The 21,054-nt window shown below is 31.3% G+C and overlaps 2 protein-coding genes across 2 annotated transcripts; one reads left to right on the forward strand and one right to left on the reverse strand.

Moving 5' to 3' along the window:
• LOC109328831 (alkaline/neutral invertase A, mitochondrial-like) lies at positions 8,967-13,762 on the forward strand. Its single transcript, XM_019562435.1, has 6 exons — positions 8,967-10,015; positions 10,570-10,735; positions 10,912-11,123; positions 11,797-12,290; positions 12,552-12,600; positions 13,173-13,762. The coding sequence occupies exons 1-6, from the start codon at positions 9,218-9,220 to the stop codon at positions 13,497-13,499; spliced, it is 2,046 nt and encodes a 681-aa protein (XP_019417980.1). The 5' UTR covers positions 8,967-9,217; the 3' UTR covers positions 13,500-13,762.
• LOC109329121 (gibberellin 2-beta-dioxygenase 2-like) lies at positions 15,498-20,846 on the reverse strand. Its single transcript, XM_019562791.1, has 3 exons — positions 20,364-20,846; positions 16,094-16,460; positions 15,498-15,811 (listed from the first exon to the last, which is right to left on the reverse strand). The coding sequence occupies exons 1-3, from the start codon at positions 20,720-20,722 to the stop codon at positions 15,557-15,559; spliced, it is 981 nt and encodes a 326-aa protein (XP_019418336.1). The 5' UTR covers positions 20,723-20,846; the 3' UTR covers positions 15,498-15,556.

The raw sequence follows: 21,054 nt of genomic DNA on the forward strand, positions 1-21,054 counted from the left end.
ATTATGAGTTGTAATTACAATATCTCACTCCGAGATCTCTATGTACCTTACACACTCACTAATACTTATACCCTTGGAAAACACCTTTCCAAGTAACTCTATCCCCTTTCTATTCACACCACGTGAAAGAAAGTTATTACAATGAATGAAGAATTTGAATGATGACTTTGGATTGCCTTTACAAGTACGAAATATAATAGCACTTGCAATCCAATCAACTCTTTTGTATACTTAGTAATAATGCTCTTTAATTATATAAAACTTTGAAACACTTTACTTCAACCAACTCTAAAAATGACTTTGAAAGTTTGAGTGCAAGTTGCTTAGAAGTGCAGAAAATTATTTCAGAAAAGTGTAGAAAGTTGTGAGAAAAGTGTGAAAGAGTTGTTCAAAAAGTTATTTTCATTGTGAGTTCTAATGTCTTTAAATAGGCTTTCCAATCACCCATTTTGCCTTTATGAAAGATTAGAAATTGTTTGGAATGAAGGCATTTCGTTTGGGATGAAAACTCTTGAGTTTCAAATCTGAAAAACTAATGTAACAGCTCTCAGTAACCGATTACAGCATCGAGTAATCGATTACTCAAGTGTTCTGTCAACTGTTTAATTAATTTTGAATTAGAGTAATCGGTTACTCACTTTGAGTAATCGGTTACTCAACTTTAATAACACTGGTAATCTGTTACTCAAAGACAGTACCTGTTACACAGTATTTTTAAAAATGTTTTCATTTAAAACTTGAAGTGTTTCAATTCCTTTTAAAATATTTTGAGTATTACTATTTTGTATATTTAAGAGTTTTAGGATAGAAGTACCTATATAGACTTAATCTAATTTTCTTGAAGCTTTAATCTTCTTTGTCTTCATAAGTATTCTTCCATTTCTTCTTTTGGTGATGTTGGTATCTTCATCAAAACATTGCCAAGGTCAGGAGCAAAGATCTTCTTCACAAGTGTGGCGATTACCCGCAACACTCCATGTCCCCTCCTGGGACATAGTGAAGCGATAACCTTAGATCAGTGTTGATGGGTCCATCTGAACATGTATACAAATACACCAGAAGAAAAGATAGGGAGTAAAACATCTACGAAAAACTTGCCATCGACATCGTGGAATTATAGTGAATAATACACCAAGACAACACACGAGTACAAATATATCATGTGATCATACAAGCATATAATAATGATGAATGAAGTATAAAACTCGAGAATATAGAATCAATATTGAAGAATATCATGTATGCAATGTGATGCATGAGTCCACCATCTTTACTCATTTATCCTCCCAATAACTATTCGGAAATAACCGAGAGTACAGTTCTCATAACAAGCCGATTTGATCGCACCAAAATTATTCCTCGCAAGGATATATGATCGATCTCTTCCAACAGAACTGTCCATTTCAGGACGATGTCATATCAAACACTTTCTGGGCATCCATCTCATCGATCCTGATTGCAAAGAGGGGTTGTCAGATATCTATATTTAAGAGTTTTAGGATAGAAGTACCTATATAGACTTAATCTAATTTTCTTGAAGCTTTAATCTTCTTTGTCTTCATAAGTATTCTTCCATTTCTTCTTTTGGTGATGTTGGTATCTTCATCAAAACATTGCCAAGGTCAGGAGCAAAGATCTTCTTCACAAGTGTGGCGATTACCCGCAACACTCCATGTCCCCTCCTGGGACATAGTGAAGCGATAACCTTAGATCAGTGTTGATGGGTCCATCTGAACATGTATACAAATACACCAGAAGAAAAGATAGGGAGTAAAACATCTACGAAAAACTTGCCATCGACATCGTGGAATTATAGTGAATAATACACCAAGACAACACACGAGTACAAATATATCATGTGATCATACAAGCATATAATAATGATGAATGAAGTATAAAACTCGAGAATATAGAATCAATATTGAAGAATATCATGTATGCAATGTGATGCATGAGTCCACCATCTTTACTCATTTATCCTCCCAATAACTATTCGGAAATAACCGAGAGTACAGTTCTCATAACAAGCCGATTTGATCGCACCAAAATTATTCCTCGCAAGGATATATGATCGATCTCTTCCAACAGAACTGTCCATTTCAGGACGATGTCATATCAAACACTTTCTGGGCATCCATCTCATCGATCCTGATTGCAAAGAGGGGTTGTCAGATATCGTCTAGTTTGCGCTATGAGCACTGTCCGATCCAACAGAATACATCATCCACGAATACATGGGACTCGTCTCAGCTAGACTCTCCCTCAAGACTTTGCTGACAAATCACCGTCATCAACGCCGTCTCTCTCAACATCTAAGGGCTCATTCGTCTCCTATACATTTCCTCTCCACTACTTCATTTTTGACCATGGATATATACCCTAACCGAAATTAGCAAATTATGTCTTTTAATCCATCTTTTCTAGCGATCTTCCCATCCTAAGACATCTCCTATCGGGAATGCTTCTAGTGGGTCCCGATCTTAATATATAAACAAAAATAGAATAATTTCGGCATCACTACGAACCATCCCTAAATTATCCTGGATGACTCTCAAGCCAAACCTCTTACGATCAGACGATCTCGTGCCATGGGCACAACATAATACTTCTCAGGACCACTGCAAACAATCGCTGAATCATCCTGGACGACTCCTCTAGCCAAGCCTCTTACGGTCAAACAATCTCGCTGCATGGACATAATATCACACCCTCAGGTCTCGCCTTTAACAAAGCAATTCCTTACTTTTATTACTTTCAAGAATTTCATATAGTTATTTACCTTTACAACTTCTTGATGTCAAACATGCCATTAGGCTCTCGTATATATGAGAGTTATCGTTCAGACGACTTAAAAAGAAGTCAAGTCTGTAAGGAGCCCTCTCGCTCAAGCAAGAGCAGTCTTGCTCATGCGAGGGCACATCCATTTTTGAGGCATTTGTGGCTTAAGCGAGAAAACAATTAGTTCTCTTGGTGCCTATTTTAGCTCAAGCGAGAGCTGTCTCGCCCCGAGCTAAAACACTCGTTTTCTCTAGACACTTCTCGCTCAAGCGAGAAGAGCCTGAATATCATTTTAATTAGTTTTCTCAAGGAAAATATTTCTCATTTATATCACATGTTTTTAAACCTTGAATTTAACAATTATCTCATACATATCATTTCCATAATAATCATTCAAACATTATAATTCAATAGTGAACATGATATTTGCATATATAAACATAACATAAATTGGTATAAGAAATATTGTTGTAATTAATAAAAAAAAACATGCAATTGATTAAGTACAAGTTTTCTTATCCAAGGCAACTCCAAACTTGTGAGGGAGTTTGGAGGTCCTGTGCATATTCGGACACCATTGTGTCACGATGTTTTCTCTATCGTCTGAGTGTGTCGGGTCGCTTTGTTCTCTGTTTGCAGGTGAGCTTACTTGATCCGATCTCCCATCGAACTCTTCATTACGCCAAAATAATTATAATTAGTTAACTGACGATAATTATTATACTTACGAAATAACTTTTTACGCGAAGATAAAACTTTCGATTTAAAATAAATTTAATTGCTTTCGTCCATCCGATTCAAAAAGTTGAATATCATTGAATCCTTATTTGTCATTGAAAGTCTTACAATCAAATAACACTTTTTAAAGTAAGATTTTTAATAAAACTTATACCGGAATTATGTCGTCGTGGATATACATCAGGCTAGTTCCAAGGAAAGAGAGATGGGTCGTAAAGACACCTTTAAATACCAAGTCTTTCCTTAGACATAACATTTCTAGACATGTATTCCCACTTCATTATATTTTGTAAGTAAAATATTTTTACTAAAACTAACATTTTAAAATAAGATCATTAAGCTAGACTTATCATTTTTTAAAGTAAGTAAATTTAAACAAAATCAATAATTTTTAAGTAAATCTTACCATTTTAAAGTAAGTTCACTTAACTAAGATTCAACATTTTTAAATCATTTTACCATCTAAGACTTCATAACACTTTAAGTTTATAAAGTCAAGACTTTTAGGTATATCTCATTATTTCAAGTATACTACTAAAATAAATTTTCATGAATATTTTAACACCTCCTAATTTTTTTGGAAAAAGCCTAAGGGTTAGTAAGTGTTATTTTTCACAGTCATAAAAAAGAATGATTCTTAATTTAATATTTTACACTGAACATCTTTTAGTTATGCTTACCACTTTAAAGTAAGTCAACTAAAATAAATACAATATTTTTTATGAACATCTTAACACCTCTTAATTTTTTAAGAAAAACCTCAAGGGTTAGTAAGTGTTAATTTCATAGTCATGAAAATAAACCCTAAGCTAAGACTTTCTACTACTTTAATATCCAAAACTTCATAACACTTTAAGTTTATGAAGTCAAGACTTTAATAAATCATCTTTTATCCCAAACCATTATTTTAATTTGGAAATCAAAGAGTAAAATATACTAAACCACTTTTAAGTATAATACTTTCTAAAAAAGAAACATTTTCAACAACAACTCATCAACAACATAAACTTTCAAGAATAACATACAAACTTTTTCCTAAACACATTAAAAGTTCTTTTGATGTTAAAATCATCACTTTAAAACATATTCAAATACTAACAATAATTTCTAATATTTACAAACAAATAACTCATCTAACCTTGTCCAAAGATATATATTTTCATCTAAGAACAATGAAGAAATTTCAATATTTACAAAAGTCAAAAAGTACATAAAGGTTCATATGATTTTATTATCATCCCCTTTAACTATGCCTTCATAAAATACTTAAAGAACAAATATAAACTCTATTTTATGAAAAACATAATAAAAGCTCATAACTTTCTATGAAGTCTGAGAAGAAAATGAAGAAGAGAAAATAAAAGACTACATTAGTTTGTATAGGAAATTTAGCCTTCCTTTCGTTGTTGAGAAGAAGTTAAGAAGAAAGAAAGAGGTGAGAAAGATGATGAAGAGGAAGTAAGAAGTGAGAAAATGAGTGGAATTGTGGGATGTTTGGTACAAGAGAAAAAGAAAAGAAAGAGAAGATAAAGAGAGTATGACCAACTATAGAATAGACAATCATACCCTTATTCACATTAATAATATTTTTCAATCTAAATTACAATTAAATATTAGTTAATTTTTTAAGAAATATAATGTTAAACTAAATATATAATTTGATATAAATGATTAAATATATAGATTTAATTAAAGTGTCTAAAAATAATATTGAATCACGATTGAACTATTTAATTAAATAAATTGATTAATATTTAACTACAAAACTTGATATTGATAGTAACACGCAACCAATTATATTTTTAGGTACATGAGTGACTCACAACTTTGTGAAATGAGTTGTGTTTGGAGATATATGATGAATATAATAATAGTTAGTTGATTGTATAATAAAAAAGAGTGAAAGAAAAATGATAAATAAAATGTGAGTTTTTCTTATATATATACAACTTTAATTTCTAAAAATATATTTGGTTTTAAAACATGTAAATAAATTAGTATTTACTTAAACTTTTTGAAAGTAAATATTAATTATACTTTTAAAATATTTTAAAAATATCAAACAAAAGTGTCAAATGAAGGGTTACATGAGTATTTAATGACTAGAAATCCATAATAATAATAATGTATTTTATATATGTATGTAATAGTGTAAAGTTGGTGGGGCAATTTAGTAATTTATGCATTTTCACACTCTCAATTCACTTTCTTCTCATCTTTGAAGAGACCAAAATTTGGTATGGGATCCACCATTTTTCTTTCTCTCCACTCTTTCTTCCACAACCAAAGGAAAGAAACTTGCAATCTACCCTCACTTTCTCTCTTCTCTTTTTCTCTCATCTGATACTCACCTCAACCAAATGAAGCATTAGTGTAAAACTAAGAGAATGGGGTGATGTATTTATAGGAGAGCTTCACCCTCATCAAATCAGAAAATTTAATGCAAAGTAAGTGGATTTAGACTAGCATAGGTGATGTGTCTAATACTGGTAGAGTGAGAGGATTTGCTGAGTGATTTATGGGTTTTTGAAAGCTTTTGCATTACTTGTGTAACAAGTAAGTGGCTCATGAAATGATGACTTCAAACTTTATTAATATGATGTAATTTCCCAATAAACGCCGTGTCCGAACATTTTCAGATAATTTTGTCAGGAAATATACAATTTCCCGATTTAGGACATTTGCCTGAAACGTCAAAACTTGAATTTCGAGGTGAAAAAATATCTAGAGATGAATTACGAACAAACTTGGGTCTATTTTGACTATAAATAATATTTCGAAGCCAACGGTGAAATCTGAATTCGACTCCGAGTTACGGAACTAAAAAACTGGACGAAAACTCGATAAAACGACCCGAAATCGTCTCAGAAACTTTTATTCTCCAAAAATCTTGAAAAAATAGGGCAAGCAAGAAAATCATAATGCAAGACTAAAACTCAAGTAAGGTTTAGCCTAAAACATTATTGATTAATTTCTATAATTAATCCATTAATACTAATTACTTAATTAAAAGTACTCTCGAAAACACGGTGTTAGTGATTATATATGATTTTTTTTATAGAAATTAAAAAGTGTTAAGGGCGAAATAGGAAAACAAAAATTATATTATATATAGTAGTAGTTACATCATGTTTTTCATTTATACATAGTATAAATATATAAATGATAATCGATATATTAACTTTGAATAAAGTTTTACTGATATTACACCATAACACTATTCTAGTTGTTTTCACATATTTTATATAATCAATTTCACGTATTTTAAGAAAATTAGGTAGACTGTAATTAATTGATTTTTTTGGTACTATGAAAGTATTTATTTACTCTATGAATAATAAATTAATCTCTTTTGAGATGTTGTCCAACAAATGTTACTCATAGAAATTGACTTTTAGCCTTTTAATCATTTTAAATATCTAATGAAACCTTAACCATTAAATCAACGACTCGTTGATACAATTAATTGATTTAATTTAATAATGGTTATATATAATTATATTTGAAACAAACAAATTAATATTTTGTAGTTTATATTTAGATACCATAATGTTATATAGGGATTCATTATGATTGCACATGGAAGCAACACCTATTCATATATATTTTTTTTGACCCGATATTTTAAAAATTGATCCCCGTTTTTTTTTAAATTTCCCTACTCTCCGTAATGTTATTTTCCCTCCTATAATCCTTCTTCTACTTTCACTCAGACAACCCCGTAAATCAATCACAAGTAATAATGAATGAGGATTTCATATGTTGTTGTTCATATCCTATTTGTGTTACTAAGCTAATATTTATTTATTTAAAAACAAAAATTAATATTTTAATATTATTTTATAAATTTTGATTGGTAACATGAGGACATAAAAATTAGGGTGAATATTTGCTGTCCCAAAACAAGGTGTCACTCCATGTGTCATTACTTGTGATTGATCAAAAAAATAATTAATTATTAAAATTTTAATTTAAATATATTTTTTTAACCAATCATAAACAGTGGTATATGGAGTGATACACTTTATAAAACAGCATATGTGCTTCCTAAAAATTATGGGACAAATAATCTTTTGTTCGAGTAATAATACATGTCATCATCATGCCTAATGTTGAGAGTTTATTCTTTAAACTCATATCGGGATGTATGTATTAAAAATGCATCGACTTGTGCAAATAATTTCTTTGGCTCTTCGTTGTGGAAGCATATATCAACCACTGACAATTATAATGGAAAGAGGAAAGACATATATACACGAGTCTTTTATGCTGTCGTTCTATGAGAGCATATATAATGTTTCACAAATAAAGTGTGTCACTCTATGTAATACTGTTTGTAATTGTTTGAAAAAATATATTTAAATTAAATTTTTAATAATTAATTAATTTTTTATCAATCACAAACAATGACAATTAAATGATATAATTTTAAGGGACAACAAATATCTACCATTCTATTATCTGCATCAATTTTCAGTAATTAATATATTGATTATGTGTAAATCATTACCAGAATCATTACATGTATAATAATGATACTGTAATTAGCTATGTAGCACGGATACTGATACGTGTGTCAGGTATGATACGTATCCGATATGTCGATATGTATTTTTCCCAAAATACAGGATACGATACGTTCAGGGATACGCGTATAAAATAATAAAAACACATAAAATATGATAAAATTACAAGTGTAAATCAAAATATTCAAAGTAAAAAATATAATGGAAAATTAAAATCATTGCCCTCAATAACAAATCTATTCTATCATATTTTAATGAAAACGAATCTATCATAAAATCATTGCCCTCCATAACAAATATATCTTATCCTATTTTCATGAAAATGAATCTATATTATCCTGTTTTATTAGAAACGAATCTATTTTATCATGTTTTATTGGAAACAAATCTATTTTATCCTGTTTTATTGGAACGAATCTATATATCATATATTTTACTGAAAACGAATTCATATATCCTATATTTTATTGAAAACGAATTAGATACGTGTCTTAATATTTATTTATTTAATTTTAATTTTTTAATTTTTGGATACTCTATGGATACGTATCCTTCGCGAATCTGAGCGTATCCATATCGGATACGTGTCGAACACCGACACGTGAGGGTGTTTGACGAATCCGTGCTTCATAGGTAATTAGAATATTTGCGTACAAATAAAATCACCAATAAGAAGAGACAACGTGTATAGTGACGCGGCGTAGGACATGGAGTTGTTTGTGCTATGTTCCTTTTTCTGTGGAGCTTTTGCACCGATTCCTAGTCAGGGACCACAATGGAATACTCGATTAGACGATTTTACCCTCCATTCTCTGTATCATCCACGTGCTTCGTTATTTAAGCATTTGGAGAGCTTCCTTACTTAGCTAAGCTTTATAAAATACTGTTTCTATAACTTGATGTTAACTTCTACTATTCTTAAACACATTTTCCCTCTTTCATTCAAATTCTATTCACTATCATCTTCTTCATCCCATCAAGCTGTAAGTAACTTCAATTTTCATCCCCACTTAGTTAGTTATCAACTTAGAAATCTCCCCTTTATAGATTTATCATTACATATAATATTATTATTACCACATATCTATATAACAGGGTTGTGACTAAATAAAGTCTTGATTTTTATTTGTCTGATTTAGTTTCATTTTCTGGGCTCTGGTTATTTAATCTTAGAAATGACTAGTGGTGGTTATATTGGAATCTCTACCATGAAGCCTTGTTCTAGAATCCGAAGTAGCTATAAAAGTTCATTACTTTTTGGGTTTTCTCCAACTAAGTTTCATGGTTCATGTTCAGCAATAAAGGGGTTGTTGTTCAAATCACATAATCCAAAATCAAATCACAGCCATAGATACCATTGTTGTGATACTCAGATTGTAGGGTTTATACGTTTGATCAATCTGAATCGGAGAGATTTTAGTGTTTCCGATTCGAATTGGGCCTGTTCTAGGAATATTAACACTAGAATTTGTGCCAATTTAGGTAGTTTAAGGCCTAGGGTTGTTTTGTTGATACCGAATGTAGCTTCGGATATTAGGAGCCAATCTACATCGGTTGATTCTCATGTTAACGACACAAGCTTTGATAAGATATACACTCAAAGTGGCTTGAATGCAAAGCCCTTAGTGATTGAAAGAATTGAGACTGATCAAGGTAAATTTGAAGAAGTAGCTGAAGAAAGAAGCGACGGGTCAAATGTAAATATAGATAATTTGGAGGATCTGAATAAGAGTAAGGTTGAGAGTGAGTTATCTGATATTGAAAAGGAAGCTTGGAAGTTGCTTCGTGATTCTGTTGTCACTTACTGTGGGAATCCGGTTGGGACTGTTGCAGCGAACGATCCTGCTGACAAACAACCACTGAATTATGATCAAGTTTTTTTCCGTGATTTCATTCCATCAGCACTTGCCTTTCTGCTCAATGGTGAAGGGGAAATTGTCAAGAATTTTCTACTTCACACATTGCAATTGCAGGTTTGTTATTGCCTTAACTGTCTAACTAGTTTACCATTGCCTTCATTTATTTGTTGTTCTCCTACAGAATATTTTCTTCTGTAGTGTGCGTAAACCTTTGGTAAAGATTTTGCAACTAAATCTCAAATTTCATATTTAGGATTGTTAGAGACTTACTTCAGTAAGCCCTGCTAGTTTACTTACAGTATGGTTGGCTGAGATGATGCAGTTTAGCTTTATCGCCGCATAATAAATGACAGACATTCTTGTTTATCTAATAATTAGATAGTTCAATGGATGTTAGGGATAGATTTTTGGACGAAAGAAAGATAAGAAAACATGTTTCTGGACCAATGAAATGTATCTTTGCTGCTTTTCGCATTCTGAATTGTCCTAAATTGTACATGTCTGCTGAAATGTCGAAATTCTTCTCGCTTACTGAACACCTATGTTTTTTCATCATAGTTGTGAGTTGTTATGGGATTAATGTTAATGGCTCTTCAGTCTTAACACACTTGTTCCACATTTCATATTGTGATTCAAATCAACTGTTTATATTTGGCACTTGGTGGCAGAGTTGGGAGAAAACTGTTGACTGCTACAACCCAGGGCAAGGGTTGATGGCAGCAAGCTTCAAAGTTAGAAGTGTGCCTCTTGATGGAAGCAGTGAAGCATTTGAGGAAGTTTTAGATCCCGATTTTGGTGAATCGGCAATTGGCCGGGTTGCACCTGTTGATTCAGGTAAGTTATTATTTGTCCCTGATACATGAAATGTTGATGCTCAATCACTAATTCTTCCTCTTTCCCGAGCCTTACTATTTCTCGCTTTTCATAATTTTTATTCACATCAATTCTTAATATTGCAAGCCAACTTTAGGTCAAAAAAATTTAGCTTATGGTGAATGAACTGTTGACAGGATTGTGGTGGATTATATTGTTGAGAGCGTACGGGAAGCTAACGGGTGATTATGCATTGCAAGAAAGGGTGGATGTCCAGATGGGCATAAGACTTATTCTTAAGTCGTGTCTAACCGATGGGTTTGATATGTTTCCTTCTCTACTAGTCACTGATGGTTCCTGCATGATTGATAGAAGGATGGGCATTCATGGTCACCCTCTTGAGATCCAAGTAAGCTGATTGCTTATTCTCATCATTACCACCATATACTGGGAAGCATGCATTATTGATTGTTATGCTCTTTAATTTATCAGTTGTAAAAGGGGAGTTCTACCATAGTGATGATTCAGTTCTGCTCTATAATTGGAATAACATCTTCTATCTGTTAGATTCCTTGAACAAGGGATGTCACCTTACCAACTGTTATTCATAGAAAGATTATTCTCTGCCGTGGAATAAAATCTTGTTGGGAATTCTAGAATGTGTAATTTTCACTAACTCACTGTTGGAAAATGATTTATATTCTTTCTTGTCTTAAAAGCTAAAGTTGATTTACTATTTTGGAGCTTTCACAATTGTGAGTTGAGCATTATTGAATAGTTTCTTCATGGCCTTTAGATTAATTTTAAAACTGATGGTTGTGACATGTCTCATGTGAAGTTTTGTCTATTTGTTCATAATCATTTCGCCTTGTGTAAGTTGTGTTGGATGGTTGTTGAGTCATAGGTGTGTTAGGCATTTTAGTCACCTCCTTAAAAGGTTAACCTTTTTTTACCATTGATTGGACTCTGTCCCTTGTTTCCCTTTCCTACATGTTGGATCTTGGATCTTGGATCTTGGATCTATGAATATACACCTTTGCTTATAAGTTCTCCTTGTGTGATTTTTAATTGCGAACTTGCAGGCCTTATTTTACTCAGCTTTACGCTGCTCTCATGAGATGCTGACAGTCAATGATGCAACTAAGAATCTGGTGGCCGCCGTTGGTAATCGCCTGAGTGCACTCTCGTTCCATATGAGAGAATATTATTGGGTTGATAAGAAGAAGCTTAACGAAATTTATCGCTATAAAACGGAAGAGTATTCTATGGACGCTGTGAACAAGTTTAACATCTATCCGGAGCAAATCCCTACATGGCTAGTGGACTGGATCCCCGAGGAAGGTGGATATTTCATGGGCAATTTGCAACCTGCTCATATGGACTTCAGGTTTTTTACACTTGGAAACCTTTGGGCCATTGTTTCTTCTTTAGGCACGACAAGACAGAACAGGGAAATTTTGAATTTAATTGAGACTAGATGGGATGATCTTGTTGCTCAAATGCCTCTGAAGATATGTTATCCAGCACTGGAGAGTGAGGAATGGCGTATAATCACTGGTTGTGACCCGAAGAACACGTAAGATTCTTTGAAATTTCTTCCTTGTTGTTTTCAACATGATTGTCATTTCTCAAAGAGTAATGCTGCAGCCACAACCCTTTAGACAAAAATTAGCAGTAAATGATTCATCGTTATCTTGATAGAGATAGTAGTAATGATTTAAGTAAAAAAACATTATGGTTATTGCATTATCCTTGCTCAGAATATCTGTTTGCTTTGTAATCCACTGCTTCTTCTTGGAAGTTACATGTACTAATAATCTCTGGTAACAACTTGCAGTCCGTGGTCATATCACAATGGTGGATCTTGGCCAACACTTCTCTGGCAGGTTAGTTTGAATAGTAATATCATCCTTATAATTGTTCATTATCATTTCTTAGGTGGGGTTTGGTATCTGACATGGTTTTGAGCACATTCCTATGATGTAATGCCCAGTAATATAAAAACATTGTCACCTAAAAGGGGGAATCCAAATTTTCTATTTCATTCACAAGTGAGATGCCATGGGATGTTTTTTCATTCCCATTTGCCTGAGCATTTTTCTTACTAATCTTCTGCCATACATGGGCAAGTCACATTCTCAAGTGAGATCTCCACAAATGTAAAAAAAAATGCCACAAATGCTACCTTAGTACTATTAAGTGTCTTTCTTTATGTGTTTTTTAAGACTGGTCAAGCAATTGGAAGCCTATATAACTCATATATCTTCCTTTGCAGAAGAGAAATCGAAGACGTATTTGTTTAGTTACCATTTCTTTATGTTCAATTATGCTCATGTGTCAAAATACTAGAAGCAATTAGTTCCTGTTGCTCAGCATTTGGTCTACTGAAGCATTTGAATTTTCTACGAATAAGGCCTTTAGTCTTAATGCACTAACACTTGGTATCTTCAAATTTTAGTTCACCTTAGCCTGCATGAAGATGGGAAAGCCTGAATTGGCACAGAAGGCAGTTAATTTAACAGAGGAAAGACTTTCGATGGATAGATGGCCGGAGTATTACGATACACGAAACGGAAAGTTTATAGGGAAGCAATCTCGATTGATGCATACATGGACTATTGCTGGTTTCCTAACCTCAAAGATGCTTTTAAAGAATCCAAAGAAGGCATCGTTGTTGTTTTGGGAGGAGGATTTTGAAGTTCTACAGAACTGTGTCTGCATGCTAAACAAAACTGGTAGAAGGAAGTGTTCTCGTTTTGCTGCGAAAGCTCAGATTCTTGTTTAATGAGAAGAAGGAGCAGCTCCTTCCTTCTAAATGGTAAGGGTCAAGTTATTGTTTGAATAAATTGAGTTTAAGTTATGGGCAGCACTTTCAGAATTAATATGAGAGATGCTTGTCATGTTGTTTAGTGGCTAAATTTGTGTAACTTGGTACTTTGTTCCTTGTTATGATTATAATGTGTAACTCACTGCATGTAGAACCAAGGCCCCTGGTGGTTTTCTACTTGGACTATACGTCTCTTTACTGTGTATCAGATTTTAACAGTATTCCCATCAACTCTTTCATATATATTTTTTAGAATTTGTTTAATGATTTTTGGTTGATTTATATTTATTTATTTTAAAATATAAGTGGTTTATACGTCTTTAGCATAGTACTCCTTTTTGCTCATTTTCAGAACCCACATATTCTATCTTGATTGGGCTTTTGCCCTTCTCTTATTTTTATCCCTTTATACCATGAGCCTTCTTCATTTTTATAATATAGAGTTTAATATTTACAATATATGTCTGTATAACAATTTATACAATCTATCATTCATTTATATTTTTTATATTTAAAAGTCAATGATAATTAAATATTAATAGTGGAAGATACAGCAGCAATGTAACAAATTCTTATATAAACATTGTTTTCTCTATAATATACTAAAATAGTAATATATGTTCATTTTTTACCTCGTTTTGGAGGGGAAAATGCCTTTAAGACGAAATAAGTAACAGAAAAATGACAAACGTTTCCCTTTGTTCACATCACACACATAAATATTGTAAATAAAAAAATTATTCATAAAGCATAAAAATCCAAGTGGGACAATTGTCTGATTCAACATAATGAGTATAAAATTTTAAGCACCAAAAATCATATGCTAAAATTAAGTATGCGAATGACATATTTAATGATATTTTCTTCTCATTTCAGTAACCTTAAAAGTGCAGAAATTGATAAAAGTTTCACTACAATCCTAATGGGATTTGTATTTGTAAGAGTCCAACTGTCCAACGATGGTTAGCACACTTCAAAACACATGTTATAGTTTTTGGGAGTTAGGATTCTCTCCATCAAGTAATTTAAAAAATAAAGGAAAATACAAATTTTAATGACATATTTATCATTTTAATTATAATAAAATTATAGTTTTGCTATTAAAAATAATAGGAAAAATATGTACTTGTATCTCCATTGTAAGATATAAATACTAAATACAAAGAAAACTAACATTATAAAATGTAATTATGGAGAAGAACAATCAAGAAATAATGTGTTATTCATCCTTACCAATAATAGAATCTATCACAACGTTTACAAATCTAAAAACAAACAAATGACAAATGCTTTATTCAAAAAGGAATATATATTAGAAAGAAAGCAAAGCATAAAAAATAAAGAAGACAATAAAATGAAGAGTAAATTACATTGATACCCCTGAGTTTTAGCGAAATTACACAAACTACTCCTCATTTTTACAACTACACAAACCTCCTTACTTTTTAATACTTTTATTACACTGACCACCTCTGCATGAGAAATAAGTGTAATTTTTTAACAAAAAATATGATTGATGCAATTAAGTTAAACAAAACATGATATAATATAGAGACAAGTCCAAATAATATACAAATCAATGTATTTTATTATTTTTTGTTACAAAATGCATCAAAAATTCTAAAGAGATATTGTTTAAGTCGTTCTTATAATATATCATAATGAACCAAAAATAATAAATATATATTGATTTGTATATTATTTAAATTTGTATCCATAATATATTATGTTTTGTTTAACTTAATTACATTTATCACATTTTTTTAAGATATTACATTTATTTCTCATGTATAAGTGGTCAATGTAATGAAAGTATAAAAAATATGAGGTTTGTGTAGGTGTAAAAAAAGTGAAGGGTGATTCATATAATTTCGTTAAAACTAGGGATGTGAGTATAATTTACTCTAAAATGAATAAAGACATTTGCATGGGAGGGACAAGAATAAAAAGATAATGGAAGGGTTATGAAATTAATATGCAAATGATATTTTGGTATTGATAGAAAGATTTGGTTTTTAGTGGGCATGAGGGATTGTTCTGAAAAGGTTAATGCGAGTGTCTCCAAGCCTGAGAGAGTAGGTAGCTTTTTTATAATCAGCCCAAGTGAATGGTCGGAAAAGAGAGGGCCTCTGTGGTGTAACCAAAACTGGTGGAGCAACAATGCATGCATTCATTGGTGGAGCCCCAAAATATACCATTGACATTCTAGACTTGTATGAGTTCGTCATTGCCCTATGTCTCACGCTTACAAATCTTCCATTTGTCATAACCTGATCAAAACACCACCCACATCAATTCATTATCTTCCTTTTTTGTTCCAACTATCCCACTATTCTTCTATCCTAACTTGTCACCAACCTTTATTATATATAAAGAAAAGAGGTCCCCCAGTCCCCCCATGATTCTGCTTATTAAAATGACTGTGTTAGAAAGTAAGTCTCAAATCACATCTCTTATTGTCTCAGAAATAGTTTAAATATCTCGTGGGGTACTCCTCTCATTACTGAATGAATGAAAAAATTAAACATTAAGAAGAAGATGTAGGAACATACCTCTAATACATCACCCACATTAACACAGAATGCAGAAGGATCTGGTGTAACTGGGATCCACACACCATCTTCAGGAGAGATTTGAAGCCCACCAACATCGTTAGATCTTAGTATAGTCAATATCTGAGGGTCAGAATGCTCCCCAAAACCAACCTTTGTATAGTTGTAAGAAGAGGACTTGTCCCTATCTTTGTTGTTGTTAATAATAGGAGGATAGTGATTGAGCCTAAGGATTGAGTCACTATCAATATGGTTTATCAAACTGCTGAAAAATGATCTATCAGGGACCCCCAACCCTTCTGCCATTACCTCCAATATCTCACATGCTAGCTTCTTCACTGCTTCTGTGTATGCACTCACACTACACCTGTCATTTACATAGCAGTACAATCACACATTACCCTAGCTACTTCAAAATAACTAGTGTAATAATGTTCACACAAGGAAACATTTAAGTACGACGATTATAACTGCTTTCATGACAATGCTTAGGGCACGTATATACAAACACACAATATTAAGTCCAAATATATTGTAATGTGATCATATATATAATATTAAGTCTAAACATTTGTTGATTATTTTATATGTACTAAAATAAATAATTATAGTTGCTGACATACTAAAATTATAGAGATATAAAAATATAGATGTGCGCTATATATATTATAAAAGAATATGTGATAGAGTAAGTTGAGGAAAAAAAATTAAGAGAAAAAATGATAATTTTTTAATTATTTGGTATGGTATAAAACAGGAAGAAAATGGAGAAAAAAGAATATAATTATTATTAATAACTACATTGACATGTATTTGTTGGTTTATTTTTTAGTGTAATATTTATGTAATGTTATTGTAAAGATTTATACATAATCAGTATAATATTTATCATTTATTTGTATTTATTTTTTGAATAATCAATAATGATAAAACATGAATAATAGATGATGCAGTGACAATATGTAAAATTTATAAATTGCAAGTATAAAACAGAAAGAAAATAGAGAAAAAAGAATATAATTATTATTAATAATTACATTGACATATATTTGTTGGTTTATTTTTTAGTGTAATATTTATGCAATGTTATTGTAAAAATTTATACATAATCAGTATAATATTTATCATTCATTTGTATTTATTTTTTATGATAAAACATGAATAATAGATTATGCGGTGACAATATATAAAACTCATAAATTGCAAGTTTATACATTTTTTTTCTTGTTTTTTAGAATTTTAGTAAATTGTCTACATTTATAAGTATGATTAACATGAAAACCGATTTTTTTAAATATAGAGTATAATATTTATGCAATATCAATGTAAAGATTTATAGATATTCAAACATCAATCGTCATTGTATTATTTTTCTCGAATAGTCAATAATAAAACATGAATATTAGATTATGTAGTAACAATGTATAAAACTCACATAATATCAATTATACATTTTTCTCTCTTTCCAATTATTTTTCTCCAAATATTGAAGATAAAATATACAAGCATGAATCCGACTATTTTTCTCTCCTTCCCTCTTTTAAATACAAATCAAACAATGAAAAATATTTTTTACCCGTTTTTTCCTTCCCACTTTATAAGAATCTGTCTAATAACATGTTAAATTTATTTTTACCCGTTTTTACCTTCACACATTAATTATCAAAATAAAATTATTAAAATGTAAAATATTATTGATAGAAGTGGGTGTGAACTGTGAAGTGAAAAAAGGTAACGGTAGTAGTGGGCTCTGTACTGAACTGACGCCCTGCCTCAATCTGGGTCTGACTGAGTGACACACTGTAGTGCCTCTATTTCCTCTGTTTCATTACTTGCTTTCGATATTTTGGGAAAATATATTTCTAGTTATTATTATCATCATTATTATTATTGTAAACATCAGCTTTTAGTTTTGATTTGATTGGACTTTGTTGATGTATATTTTCTGATATGTCAATCTGACATCTCAATAGTACATTTTTTTCCTCTTAATTTCATCTCTCTCTTTTAAAAAATTAATTATAACCATAAATGAACCAATTCCACACACCAGCTATATCTGACTCATGAGTATTGTCATCACCATAACTTTACAAGAGGTAAAAGTGTCTCTGACATGCTATCACAACTCATCTCCATAGCCCATGTGCGACTTAAGTGGTTTCAAATTATCACGTGCACCCTAAATTTTTCTTCCCTATCTTTTATTTATCTAACTTATGCTTAAAACTTCACAACATGCAAATTAATAAACATGGTTAGACTCTACACACTCAAGTACAATAGAAAAATTATTTTTTCCTTGATAGACCATCAATATTATAAAAACCAGTTCTTCTTTATGCATATATATGTTAGATACATTTATTCTATAACAAGAGAATCATATAATAAGTCTAATAATTATTATACAAATACAAAGTAAAAAGAGTAATAATAGATATAATTTATAGAATAAAGTGGTTGGAAAATTAACTACTTGAATTTACAACAAGAGACACACACATATATATATATAACAAATTATGAAATTGTTAAAATATTAATTTTTAGATCAACAGTTATAATTTTAGGGTGCTGTTTATGTGATAGAACTATTTTCCTTAGGAAGCAAGGCCTAAGGTTTCACTTTATTCATACAAGGTTAATACTATTCCCTGTTTGGTAAAAACAAATATAGAGAGAGAAGCTGCAGATCATGTACCGTTTGCAATATGCCATTGTTCAAACAATGGATGGCACTTATATCATTATATAGAATGGAATAACGGTGAAGTCTCTCCCTTCTTTGCTGGTCAGATACAACTCATAGAAGTAGGTAATGAAATATAGTGGTGACCGGGTAGGTAGCTAGCATGGTCCATAACACACACATATCCATCCACATATATAAATAAAGAAGTGTGATAATTTGGGTCGAGTTTCATTGCTCTAGGAGCGGGTAGGGACCAAACATATCCGACCCAATTCATACCATAGTCATTCATTCACCAAGTTTGTGTATCTTTATTTAAATATGTACAGAATAATGATACATTTTTTGAAAGTAACATTGATTATCTATCTTTTTTATCGTATATACATGATTAATAATTATATACATTTATTATTTTATAAGTCAAATTTCATATTCATAATAATAAATAATATTGAGAAAGCATTATCTAAAATAAGTATGCAATATATTTAATTGGATCTAGGTTCAGATTTAAATGTTGACCAAATCGATATTTAGGGTCGGGTTACCTTCAAGTTTATGGTCGGGTTCGAGTTTGAAAAATGATGCAGGCAATATTTAGAGTCGGGCAATGGACAAGTTTTAACCCGTCCCAAATCGGCCCATTCTCACTACTAGTGAGAATTGTTGTTATATATTGTGAGAAATGAGAATATGTAATATGAATTATTCCATCTTATTTGAATGGTCAAGAACAAAAGATAAATGAACATAATATTTTTTAAAAATTATATGACTAATAACTAACTTTTAATCTTAATCATCATTCTCATAATTTTTATATAAGAGTTGTATTCCCTTGTTATTCCCTCCCAACTCTAACTTTTCCTATAGTGGATTTCTTGCCCATAACATGGCCACACAATCACAAGAAGAGCCATACATAGCAGTACTCAACACAACTGCACCTACTATCCTTCTCTAGGTCCTTCACTTTCCCCTCTCTTTCTATCCCCCACTTCTTTTTAATAGAATGCTATTTTCAACACTTTTTTATGTTTTCCTTAAGGAGATTATTCTTAGCTAAGCAATTACAATAGACAACTTTTTATGGAGAAACAATAATTTTCTATTTCTAAAAAACAATTATTTATTTTATATATTAAAAATAATGAACTTCAGTTTTTATATATACTAGTCATTTTTAATGAATAATTAATGTTAGGTTGACACCAAAATTAATTTGGTATCAAATGTAATTTTTCATGTATTTTAAGAATTTATATAAAAAAGATAGAATAATGAAATCTAATATCAAATATTATGTTAAAATTTGGTGTGCAAACAATGAATTTTTTAAATAGGGTTGACATAAACAAAACCTTATTAAAAAAGGTTGTGCACCAGAACATATAGGAAGTCTAATGAATAGGTTAAACATTTTTTATTCTTTCTAAGGTTCCGGTAGCTTCAACTAAAACATAACATAAATTCATATTAAAAGGACAGAACAAATTAAGTAACAACCTAAACATGCAATATAAAATGTAAAAGAGTTAGATAATGAGAGAGAAATGCAATAAGTACACGTACCTGAAGTCATTGGATATGGTATCAGATAAGTGAGCAATAGAGGGAGTTGTAGCATTAAGCATAAGGTACTCAACTTCACCCATGTCTCCATTGAAGCCTATGTTCCTGCAACCATAAGCTGGTGAAGCTTGTTTCTTTTGTATCACTGGTTTGGCAAAGAAATCAAATGATGATTCTTCCATTTTGGCTATAGTTTCATTAGTGATACCATGGTTTATCACCTTGAAGAAACCATACTCTTCACAAGCTTTCACAATGAGTTTTTTCACCACTGATTTTTCTGCCTTTAGGTCCACTATGGGAAGGTCAGTGACTAAAATCCTTTCGATGTTGATTGGGTTTGTGGAAGCCAACACCATGTTTGTTTATTCCTCTTAATTTGAAAACACAAGAATGAGTGAAAGGTAACACAAGGTAGTGTTGAAAATGGGTTCTAAATGTTTTCTTGTTTCCTTTAGTAGTGTAGAACTTTGAAGGTAACTAGGTAGATATGTTAATGAGTTGGTGAATGTGAGTTCATTATAGTAGAAAATAAAAGTAGCAAGAGAAAGAGAGAGGAAATAATAAAGGCAGAATAAAAGAAGATGAGGAGGGTGAAAGAAGAGAAGGAAGGTTGGGAAGTATGAGCAATAATAATGGGATATTTATAGCAAGAATAGGAGAGAATTTACATGGAGAGGAAGAGAATAAA

The sequence above is a fragment of the Lupinus angustifolius genome, chromosome LG16 (genome assembly GCF_001865875.1).
Source record: "Lupinus angustifolius cultivar Tanjil chromosome LG16, LupAngTanjil_v1.0, whole genome shotgun sequence".
NCBI classification, from domain to species: Eukaryota; Viridiplantae; Streptophyta; class Magnoliopsida; order Fabales; family Fabaceae; genus Lupinus; species Lupinus angustifolius.